General features: G+C 42.4%; 1 protein-coding gene across 3 annotated transcripts in view; it reads left to right on the top strand.

The window, feature by feature from the left end:
- Positions 1 to 12511, top strand: part of sash1b (SAM and SH3 domain containing 1b) — a 155425-nt gene that overhangs the window by 140828 nt on the left and 2086 nt on the right. For all 3 annotated transcript variants that reach the window (XM_061743926.1, XM_061743927.1, XM_061743928.1), the window contains exons 14-17: positions 1796 to 1965; positions 3210 to 3413; positions 7672 to 7822; positions 9128 to 9262. In XM_061743926.1, the coding sequence (XP_061599910.1) occupies positions 1796 to 1965; positions 3210 to 3413; positions 7672 to 7822; positions 9128 to 9262 (660 nt within the window). The remainder of the gene's footprint in view (positions 1 to 1795; positions 1966 to 3209; positions 3414 to 7671; positions 7823 to 9127; positions 9263 to 12511) is intronic.

Raw genomic sequence — 12511 nt, 5'->3', positions numbered from 1 at the left:
ACAAAATAGCAGACCAGAATCAGGGCGATGTTGGAGACGATGCAACAACTCTATGGCCGACCATTTTCACACAGAGGACTGTGTCACAAAATTAGAATATTGTGATTTTCTGTAATGCAATTACAAAAACAAAAATGTCATACATTCTGGAGCTGTAAGCCATAATGTATGATATATTAAATATTAAAATAATTAAAGGCTTGCAATATTTCAATTGATTTGTAATGAATCCAGAATGTATGACATTTTTGTTTTTTCAATTGCATTACAGAAAATAAAGAACTTTATCACAATATTCTAATTTTCTGAGACAGTCCTGTATATTGGAATTGTCCGGCAATCCAATCTTATTGGCGAGAAATAACATCAGAAATAAATTCCATAATTGGCTCTAAGTTTGAACATAACGGTACAATATATCTGGGAAATATACCAACTAAACTAAATACCTCTGACAAATACCTCCTTAAAATATTACTAGTAGCTTCCAAGAAAACAATAACGAGGAAATTGCTAAACGAAGAGCCTCCAACAAAAAGAGAGTGGCTAACAATTGTAGATATATTTACAATTGTAAATAGATACATTTGACAAGTATTGGTACAAATGGGTGATGCACATGACTGTTGTAAAAGAAGAACGAAGAATGAACATTTTCTTTCTTTCCTTTAACAATTACTACAACATGCACCTCATTATTAGGACCCAAGCACTGACAGTGTGAAGGCCCTATTGTATCTCTAGGAATTGTTCTCGTTCTCGTTTTTTTAAATTTTTATTATTATTTTTCTGACAAAATTAGGGCCTTTTTGCCCCCCTAAACGTGCCCCAAAAGTCACCAAATTTTGCACCAAGCCAGGCCTGGTGAAAAATGTGATATTTCATGGTTTGTATTAATGGGCGTGGCCTAATGGCTCAACAGCGCCCCCTAGAAAACTTTGTGCCTCAAGCCCCACAATACGGTTTGACGTACATGCACGAAAATCGGTACACACCTGTATCATGTCGCAACTTAAAGAAAAGTCTCTTGGAGCCATGGCCGAAACCGAGCAGGAAGTCGGCCATTTTGAATTAATCGTGTAATTTTGGCGTAATTTATGCCATTTCTTCGGCCGCTAATACGGCCCGAACCGTAACGTGCACCCAAGTGTGTTATACATCAAAATGTGCGTCTCCATCCTACGACGACGTGCATTATTTTTCTCGGTCAAAAGCGTTACCGTGGCGACGCTAGACGCCAAAAAGCCCCCCTTCATCTGATTGGTCCATATTTGATAGTTCCTACTTTCTGCCATAACTTTTGAATGATTTGACATAGAGAGTCATGGTGGTGTCATCGGACTTAGTTTTGAGTCCTTGACTTTTATTGGTGAAAATTGCACGCGCGAGGTCCCGTTCATCGCTGCTTGCAGCTTTAATTATTATTATTATTATTTCTTTGTCACCTATTTAGCAGATATCAAGGTAAATTCTCTATGTGCTCAAGAGTAATATGGACTAAGGATGATATGGACTGAATTCAAATCACACTCGGGACCCAATTGAAGCTCCTGTCACTTTTACTCTCGGAGGAAACGTTGGAAAGTTACCCAGAAAACAAGAAATGAACTCAGAAAAGACAAACTGTATTGAGCCGACCCTGGTCTGTTCATATGTTCATCAGCATGTACATCTGTGTTATATTTGTTTTACTGTAAACACTAAAATACAAAAAGAAAGTAAAAAAAAAAAAAGAAGAAACAAAGAAAAACAGAAACTGTTTGCGTTGACATTTGTCCCTTGTGATGTTGCGTAGGCGGCCAGACGGTCGGCACCACCGACTCGTCCAACAGCAACAGGGAGAGCGTGAAGTCCGAGGACGGAGAGGAGGACGAGCTGCCGTACCGCGGGCCGTTCTGCGGACGCGCGCTGGTCCACACCGACTTCACGCCCAGTCCCTACGACAGCGACTCCCTCAAGCTGAAGGTACGACACGCCGGAGGGGACCAGTACTCCAGTTGTAGAAATAAATCAGGGGGATGGTGGATTTTATCATACGGGGACAGATAATTTGTGCTGATTACAAATAATATAATATATTACAAATAATAGCAGTGACCAAAACACCTGCAGAAATACTGCAGGAATGACATAGCAGCAGTTAAATGCAGCCTTCTGTAAGCTTTAAATATCCACTGGGCTTACATCAAATACATCAAAACACAACAATAAAAAACACTTTTCTGAACTTATCAATATGACTCTGTCCTTCACAGGATAAGTAACATGGATCACTGCAAAAACTCACAATCTTAACAAGAATATTTGTCTTGTTTCTAGTTAAAATGTCTCATTTTAGAAAAATCATCATCATCATCGACTCATCACTGGAAAAAACAACAATTTTCATCTGTTTCAAGTAGATTTTACGACGGAGTATTAGGGCCAAACTAAGAAAAAAAAATGGAAATTACGAAAATAAAGTCATAATAATATGAGAATAAAGTTGTAATATTAAATATATTATAAATATATAAATATAACTTCAAAAGATGCTCAATATTCAACATTTTAACACACTCTTCCTGTTAGAGTTCTCATAAATTAACACTTTATTCTCGTAATGTTACGACTTTATTCTCGTAATATTACGAGTTTATTCTATTACGACTTTATTCTCGCAACATTATGACTTTATTCTTGTAATTTTACGACTTTATTCTCATATTATTATGACTTTATTCTCGTAATTTCCAATTATTTTTTTTGTCTTAGTTTGGCCCTAATAAATTTTCACTTAAAATAAGTAGAAAAATCTGCCAGTGGAACAAGATTTTTTAGCTTTTAATAAGAAGATAAATCTTGTCCCACTGGCAGATTTTTCTACTTATTTCAAGTGAAAATCTACTTGAAACAGGTGAAAATTGTCAAATAAGTTATTTTTCTGGTGGTGACTCTAAATGTTGAAATAGCAGTAAAACCACATTCATTGATGAAATGACATAAGGGATGGAAAGGAGGGATGGCAGTTTTACAGGGGGGATGATTTGGACCGTTTTTATTTCAGGGGGGATGATTTGGACCGTTTTTATTTCAGGGGGGGATGATTTGGACCGTTTTTATTTCAGGGGGGATGCCATACCCCCTCATCCCCCCTCAACTCCAGTACTGGCGAGGACGCGTTTCCCTGCAGAACTAACGCGTCCCCTGGCGTCCTCCTGTGTTCTCAGAGCGGAGATGTCATCGACGTCATCAGCAAGCCCCCGATGGGCACGTGGATGGGCTTGCTCAACGGCAAAGTCGGCACCTTCAAGTTCATCTACGTGGACGTTCTGAACGAGGAGGTGAAGCCCAAGAAGACGCGCAGGAGGAGGAAGGCCCGGCAGCCCAAACCCACATCGGTGCAGGAGCTGCTGGATCGCATCAACCTCAAGGTAAAGACCCGCCATCGCCCTCCGGCCCGCCGACCTCCGACCTCCGACCTCCGCCCTTACCGCTCCGTCTGGAGTCTCTGGTGCTTTTGGGTCAATGACGTGATGCCTATATTTTCTGAAAAACAGATTTTTTTCCAATTCAAAAAAGGTTTAAATGGATAAAAAACACCAGATATATGACCGACCTGTCCCACATATGGACTCACTTGAATTTTACAAAAAATACTAGTTACTTGGGATTTTGTTGTTGTTTTAAGCGTCATAATGTCATGTGGTGCGACCGTCCGACCATGACTCTTGTTTGAAAACTTTTTTTAAATCACTCTAAATGTTTTTAAATCAATCTTCTTCCCTATCTGGCATGAAGATTGCAACACATTTGTATTTATATTTCCATCATAATATACAAACAAAGCTTGACTGACGTCCATTTTATGAAATATCATTAAAAAAACAACCATTTTTGTATAATACTGAAAACTTGTAAAAAAAAGATGTCAAGATGTTAAGGAAATTAATTTATTTTAATATGAATCATGGTTGCACCACATGAGCTTTTTTAAGGCTAGTGCCAATTCATCTTGACAAAAAACTCTGAAATCACTTAATTTGAAATTTTAATATGAAGTTATGTGTACACAACATTCTTAATGTTTGAACTCCTGCAATAGATATTCTTTTTTTTATTATTTTAAAATTGACCTGTTGAAAATCCTTATTCGTCATTGACCCTTTTAAGGTTCAAGCTCCTCATAAACCGCTTTTCCACCAAACTGGTTCCAGGGCTGGTTCTGGGCCAGTGCCACTTTAAGACCCCGTCCACACGTAGCCGGGTATTTTTAAAAACGAATATTTCCCCCCTCCGTTTATAAAAAAATTTGCATCCACACGTAACCGAAGATCTGCGTTTTCGAACACATTCATAAGCATTCTAACCTGTAGATAATCTGCGGCTCCCGGGGAAGCTCCGCGGGCTCCGCCGCTCCGCCGCTCCGGGGCTCCGGGGGGCTCGGCGGGGCTCCACGGAGGTTCAGCCTCCGCGGCTCCGCGGAGCCCTCTGTGTCGGTGTAACGCAGTAAGCGGCCGGTCAAGAGCAGAGACCATTTATTTAATAAATGGCTTGGAGAACAGATGCTGGATCATCTGTATTTCTATAGTAAACAAAAGTCGCACGTCAGAGCAGATTTGTTGTTGTTTTGGCGCATAATGTGACGTTCGAAAACGCAAATCTCCGGTTATGTGTGTCCACACGCATCTACATAAACGGAGTTTTCAAAAATCTTCACTTTGCCCGGAGTTTTTTTAAACCTTCGTTTATTTGCGTTTTCGTGTGGATGACAGGTCAAAACGGAGGAAAATATCTCCGGTTTAGCAGATATCCGCAGATATCCGGCTACGTGTGGACGGGGTCTAAGATTTAAGAGGGTAAAATTCAGCCATTTGGTGCGAATCATCAGCCCTTAATGAAGTGATCATCAAGTGGTTTGTTAATCTCTGTAAAAGCAGACATTTTGACAGTTTTCTCTTCAGGAGTTTTCGGGTGATTTAACATAATACTAATAACCCTTTTCCACCAAACTGGTTCCAAGACTGGTTCTGGTTCTGGTTCTGGTTCTGGGCCAGTGATGAGTTTGGAACCGTGTTTTTTTGTTTCCACTGACAAAGGACAGAAAACTCAGTTCCAAGGTAGCACCAACTGTTTGCTGGTCTAGAGTAAAGAACCACTTACGTAAGCGGAGGGGTTGGAGTTATTCAGACCAACGGCAACAGCAAGACTGGGAGACGGAGACATTTTCAAATAAGAATGAATCTGGATGCAGCAAAGCATCATGGGAGGAGGAGACAACCTGTCTTTTATGGCAGTGGTTCCCAACCTTTTTTCCTTGTCCCCCCTACTTGTGTCTAAGACCAGCCAGGCCCCCCGACCCGTACGCACTAGCACCAAGATAGTCTTTAATTGAAAAAAGGAACATTAATTACTGTATGTTTTTTTTTTATACATTTCTCTTTGGTTTACTCTCTATACACATTACTTTTTTTTTCTCCAATGTCACCAATGTATAAAATATGCACAAAAGGACATAAAAGGACATACAAATATTTCTGAAAAATGTCTCTTTTAATATGAGACCAACATTTTTTTTAACATTTTTCTTTAACAACCTGTTGGAGTAAATTAAATGTTGAGTAATGATATAATAATAAGGAATGAAATCATTTCTTGTGTTTGTCACCAGTGTATAAAAAACACAAAAAATATTCAAGACATTCATAAATTATTCCTAACAATGTCTTATGAATGACTCATTCGCAAATATAATTTTTACAACTGCATAATTTCAAAGCAGACAAAGTTTCGCGCCCTGCCAAGCGGCTGAGTCGGCTGCATCTGACATCATCACACTACAGGCCACTGATTGGTCAGGGGGTTGGCCAGTCAGAGTCTGAGTCAGGATGTGACATCATTTCAAGAGCAACTCGCGGCTTCTTCATTTTTTTCGAAGAACAATGGCGTTGTTTTGAATTTATATCAAATAAATGCCACAGAACAAGCGGCAGATACATCAACTCATCCATGTTCTCCGCCTTTGGCGCCTTTACTTCTTCGTTTGTGTCGCACAATCGAGTTACGTCACAGCAGCTTCGCTCCAACCTCCTACTTCTGATCTGGGTATTGAAAAGAAACGAGGGTGAGTCGAGTTGGGCTGAGTAGGAACTAGTGGAAAAGCACCATTAGTGATATTGTCCATGGAGGAGCTACGTGGACAAGTCCTGTTAGAGCAGATACCTGGTTGTTGCTGCAACTTTCACGCAAACGCAGCGACGTAACTGATGTTTGCAGCAACGTAATGACGTGGCTCCTCTTAGCACCTGAACTGTGGAAAAACAAACCGGTTCTCAGCTGGTTCCAAGTTGAACGAGTTGTGAACGAGAACCAGCACCAGCACTTGAACCGGTTTGGTGGAAAAGGGTAGTAGTGAGGTCGTGGAGTCCAGGACGTGCGGACGTGTCTCCTTGAAACCCACGATCCTGCATTCCTGGCGTTTGCCAGTGGCCGCTCTAAGAGCATCCGTTTGACTTGCTGGTGAAGTCACATTCCTGCACGCTGATGCCGTGAGGAGAAGAAGAGATGCTTCAGCGGTCCAGACGGACCTTAAATGGGTCTGACGTGATTAAAGACGAGCCTTCGCAGGATGGTTGGACTTTTAAGCATTTTTAGCAGAACCTTTGATGCTGCAGGTTGGATAACTACATGACCCCCCCTGTTGTTGGCTAAAGAGGAAGTTTGAACTAAAAGACTTAATAATAATAATAATAATAATAATAATAATAATAATAATAATAATAATAATAATAATAATAATAATAATAATAAAAATAATTAAAAAAAAAAGTCGACTAACAAATGAATTCTATTACAATTATAATAAAAATAATAATTATAATTATAATAGAATTCATTTGTTAGTCGCCTTTCATGGCACTCAAGGTCGCCGTACAACAATCAAAATACAAAAACAATACAAAATACAAATTTAAATTAAAGCTGCAAGCAGCGATGAACGGGCCCTCGCACCCTTGTGCACGTTCAGGCTGCAGTGGAAGCTTGTATGACTTGCATGTTCAGAATGGAAGCCTGATTAAATGTACAGATTTTGGGTTGATTCTGACCAATTATGTTTAAGTTACAACAACTTTTATGTTCATGGCGAGACACCGAAATTTGACAACCTCTGACAGCGACGCCCTTTGATAAAAAGTTACAGTTTTCTCTGTCACTCATCGTCAATGTCTTACCTATTATGTGATCAACTTTGAGATCAATACACTCATCTTGCTTGGAGCACAGATGCATACTAGAAGACATGACAATTCCTGGTGCCAACAGGTGGCGCTACAACCGATCCTGAATATTCCACCATAGATGTCTTCAGGCTCAGCCTACAATCATGCACATACGTTTTCAACAACATCAAATCATGTATTGCTGAATTACAGCCAATTGATGTTTGATGGCGAGGCTTAAAAATGACCTCAAACTTCGCCGGATCACTACGGTCACGCCCTCTGGTGAAAACTTAAAAGCTTCGCAATTTAGCGTCAACCATGTGTCTAGATTGTACAAACCAAGTTGTGAGCCAATCCGATAAAATCTCTAGGAGGAGTTCGTTAAAGTACGAGGCCTGGAAATGACCAGAATTCATGAACTGTGTTTCTTTTATTCTTATTCATGTGATTTCTCTCCCTCCTTCTCCAGGAGCATCTCCCCACCTTCCTTTTCAACGGCTACGAGGATCTGGACACGTTCAAGCTCCTGGAGGAGGAGGACCTGGACGAGCTGAACATCCGGGACCCGCAGCACCGAGCCGTGCTGCTGACGGCCGTGGAGCTGCTGCAGGAGTACGACGGTGAGTCCTGGTTCTGGTTCTGGTCCCGGTCCTGGTCCTGGTCCTGGTCCCGGTCCTGTTCCTGGTCCTGGTCCTGGTCCGGGGCTCTGGATCCGTCGCACAGGGGCGCCTCCAAAACTGTTTCATAGGGGGGGCCAGATGGGGCCACTTAAATTCTTGGGGTGGAACCAAAACTAAAAGCCATTATTGCAGGACTTTATTATATTGTTGTAGTATAGGCTCAGAAATACAGTTTTTTTTTTTACTTTCTAACTTGTCTGCATATATATTAATGGTTCATACCATGTTGGTAAAAACCTAAGGCATATATATATATATATATATGTATGTATGTATGTATGTATGTATGTATGTATGTATGTATGTATGTATGTATATGTATATATATATATATATATATATATATATATATATATATATATATATATATAATTATTTGGAAAGGAATTGCTGCAATAAATTGGCTTAGAATGGCCTATTTTACTGTCATGAGGAGGAAATATTGTAGAAAAACATTAATGTCCACACTAGTATAAATACAGCGCTGTGTATAAATACAAAATGTAGTATAAATACAACACAGAGCCTATGGCGTAGGGTACGCAGCGAGCGGCCGTACAGTGCACGTCGCTGCGTACCCTACGGCGTAGGCTCTACGTCGATTTAACGCCGAACCATAAATCAGGCTTTTCTAGGCAACGAAGCAGGTTGACTCACGTTGCAGATCAGCACTGCAGAGGCGCTCCTAAACGTAAATGATCATTGATTTTTTTTTTATATATACATATACATAATGTATAATAATATACCCCGCCAGGCCCATACAGTGGTAGAGGAAACACTGTCCAGCGGCGCTACGCTCTGGCGCGCGGCGCGGCGGAACGTAGCGCGGCGTTCCCAACGTTGTGTGCGCTACTGTACATACTCACCGGTATTACGGTATATGAAAAATTCATATCATAAGAAAAATATACACCGGTATTCGGTATGGACCGGTATACCGCCCAGCACTATAAGCTATATCATATATATATTTTAATATATCATATATTTATTTTATTAATACATATATATATAATTTTTGTATATATATTTTTTTTTTTATTATTAGGCTCAGAAATAGTTAAAGAAACCCCTACTGATATGCATTTTGCCCAAATGAAGTGGGGTGGCCAGCAGATTTGTAGGGGGGGCCATGGCCACCCCTGCCCCCCCCCCCCCTGGTAGCACCACTGCCGTGGCAGGACAGGTAAAGCCAGCTCTGTCTAACACTCTGCCCCCTGGTGGCGGCGCTGTGCCTTGCAGGGAGCAGCGACCCGGAGCGGGGCGGCAGCCAGTCCGGAGGCTCGCAGGAGAAGCTGCTGCTGGACCGGCGCGGCGTCCTGGGGGACTCCCCGCGGGACTCGGGCTGCTACGAGAGCAGTGAGAACCTGGAGAACGGTAACGACAGCCTGACCGGCCTGTGAGCGCAGCCTCCGCTTTTCTCCAGCTCTTCTCCAGCCCTCCTTCAGCTCTCCTTCAGCCCTCCATCGGCTCTTCATCCTCCTCTCCAGAGACTCTGGCCACCGCTCCTGCATCCCAAACCAGCAACTTCAGCTTTCACGCTCTTCTGGAAAGACTCTGCTGTGGTCACGTTTCTACGGTGGCCGAGACCCGCCATTGCTGAAAATTAAAGAAACGCTGCAAATAAAAAGAAACGCCGCTGCAAATAAAATAAACGCTTTGCAAATAAAATAAACGCTGCAAATAAAAACAAACGCTGTTGCAAATAAAAGAAACGCTGCAAATATAAAGAAACGCCGCTGCAAATAAAAGAAACGCGGCAAATATAAAGAAACCCCGCTGCAAATAAAAGTAACGCTGCAAACAGAAACAAACGCCGCTGCAAATTTTTAAAAAAACGACGCAAATAAAAAAAGCCGGAAGTGAATTACCAGGGACTATTTTTGCTGATGCACCGGTGTTTTTTACGTTTTTAAGTCCCTGACCACCACACACAGCTTCAACTTCACATTCATCCAAATAACTATTGTTACCCACGCTTTAGATTATTCTTGGCATTATTATTAATGATAAAAACAACAAAAACAACAACACCAACATCCTCTCACGTAAAAACACCGGTGCATCAGCAAAAATAGTCCCCGGTAATTCACTTCCGTTGTGGCTTTTTTATTTGCGTCGGTTTTTTTTATTTTATTTTCAGCGGGGTTTCTTTATATTTTCAGCGTTTCTTTTATTTGCAGCAGCGTTTCTTTTTGTTTGCAGCGTTTATTTTATTTGCTAAGCGTTTATTTTATTTGCCGCGGCGTTTGTTTCTGTTTGCAGCGTTACTTTTATTTTCAGCAATGGCGGGTCTCGGGCCATCGTACGTTTCCCTCCGGCTCTCACTCTTCCTTCTGTTCCTGCATCAATCACTTAAACTGTTCTGCAATCACGTCCGTCTCGGACTCTCTCGGACTCTCTCGGACTCTTGGACGCTCTTATGTCTCAGGCCGGCGCGCGACACGATAATCGGAACGCCGGGAGCTTTTCCACGGCCGGGATTCCAGAGGTTTCACTTCCAGCTTCGTGTTTAATCCAGAAGTTTTCAGTCACGATCTAAATGTTTGACGGGCGCACCGGTGTCGTGCCCAAAAAGTGATTGCCTGCCAGAATCTGATTTGTGGCCGCGGGAGCGTGCACAGCAGCGCTAAAACGTCAGATTTTCAGATTATGAAGCTCAAGAATGAGATCAAGTCATATTTAGGCAGAAACAACCTTTCATTAACTGTATTTGGCCTTCAATCAATTTTTGGCAGGTGAAAATGCCTATTTTGTGTTGTAATGGTCCTTTTAAAAGAGTTAAGCAATCCTGTGAGCTCTAGTGTTTATATTATGAAGCTCAAGAATGAGATCAAATCATATTTAGGCAGAAACAACCTTTCATTAACTGTATTTGGCCTTCAATCAATTTTTGGCAGGTGAAAAGACCCGTTTTCAGGAGAGAAATCAGATTCTGGCAGGAAATCACTTTTTGGCAAAACACCGGCTCCTGCGACCGTCGGGTTTTTTTGCTGAAGACGGTTTCCTTGGAAACCGTTTCGTGTGAGGAGTGTTTGGTTGAATTATTTTTTTAAAAAAGCTTCTTCTGTCATTGCAGTACAACATCTAACGTGAGTGCTTGGTTTCTGCATAGCGACATCACGCTCTGCGCGGTTGTCTTGGTTCGGCTCCGGGGCCTCGCCTGTACAGTGTATATTGTTTTTCTTTTGTTTTTGTTTTTCTAGTTGAGTAAAAAAATATAATATTGCACAATATTTTATCATGTGCCTGAAAGCTCCGAACTGCAGAAGAATTTAAAGTATTTACATGATAGTTTATTGTTGAACTGTGGAGTTTTCTCTGTCTGTAAGCGCACCGGAGCGTTGGAGCGCGGCGGCTTCAAGTGTCACGGTTGAGCGTGAGGAATAAACTGCTCCGTGCTTCACCGACTACTGCTGCTCCTTTCTTTCCCTCGTCGTGCTCCACGGCGCCCACTAGGGCTTAGGGCGTCTGTTAGGGACGGAGGTGACGTCTGTCCGTCTGTCCAGGTCGGTCCTTCAGCGTTGGGGGTTAGTATTTAGCAGAGCTGCATCAGCAGGAACGTTAGAGACCACGGTTACCCACAATCCTCAGCGACCTGAAGCAACGTTGTTAATCCGTCTGCTCCTCCTCCTTCTCTTTCTCCTCCTCTTCCTCCTAATCCTTCTTTTTTTCCTTCTCCTCTTCCTCCTCCTCCTCTTCTTCTCCTCCTTCTACTCTTCCTAATCTTCTCCTTCTCCTTCTCATCTTCCTCCTCCTCATCCTCTTCTTCTCCTCCTTCTACTCTTCCTAATCTTCTCCTTCTCATCTTCCTCCTCCTCATCCTTCTTCTACTCCTCCTTGACGTCTTCCTCCTTCCTTTCCTCCTTCTTCCACTTCTCCTCCTCTTCTCCACCTTCTCCTCCTTTCTTCTTCTCCTCCTCTTCTCCACCTTCTCCTCCTTTCTTCTTCTCCTCCTCTTCCTCCTCCTCCTCCTTCTCCTCCTCCTACTCTTCCTCATCTTCTTCTTCTCCTTCTCATCTTCCTCCTCCATCTTGTTCTTCTTCTACTCCTCTTTATCCTTCTCTTCCTCCTACTTCTCTTCTCCACCTTGTCCTCCTTTCTTCTCCTCCTCATCCTTCTCTTCCATCTCCTCACCCCTTCTCCTCTTCATCCTCCTTCTTCTACTCCTTTTTTTCCTTCTCCTCTTCCTCCTCCTTGTTCTCTTTCTTCTCCTCCTCTTCCTCCTCCACCACCTCCTCCTTCTTCTCCTACTCCCTTCTTCTTCTCCTCATCCTCCTCCACCTTCTTCTCCTCCTCTTCCACCTTCTTCTCCTCCTCCTTCTTTTTCTTTTACTCCTCCTTCTTCTCCTCCTTCTTGTTCTTCTACTCCTCTTCCTCCTCTTTCTCCACCTTCTCCTCCTCCTTTTTTCTCCTCCTCCTCCTCCTCCTCCTCCTCTTCCTCTGCTGTTAGAGGTGAAGGTTTGTTGATCCTCTCAGGTTGTATTTACCTGAAACTAAATCCCACCTGAACCACATGATGACGTAAAAGAGGAGGAGGGGGCGGGACCTCAGCACCTTGACTGTAACCATGACGACGCACACAGACGCGCCGTCATGACGACCACTCGGAGACGGAACAGCATC

Source organism: Cololabis saira, chromosome 16 (assembly GCF_033807715.1).
Source record: "Cololabis saira isolate AMF1-May2022 chromosome 16, fColSai1.1, whole genome shotgun sequence".
Lineage (NCBI taxonomy): Eukaryota > Metazoa > Chordata > Actinopteri > Beloniformes > Belonidae > Cololabis > Cololabis saira.
This window is presented reverse-complemented; position numbering and strand designations above follow the sequence as displayed.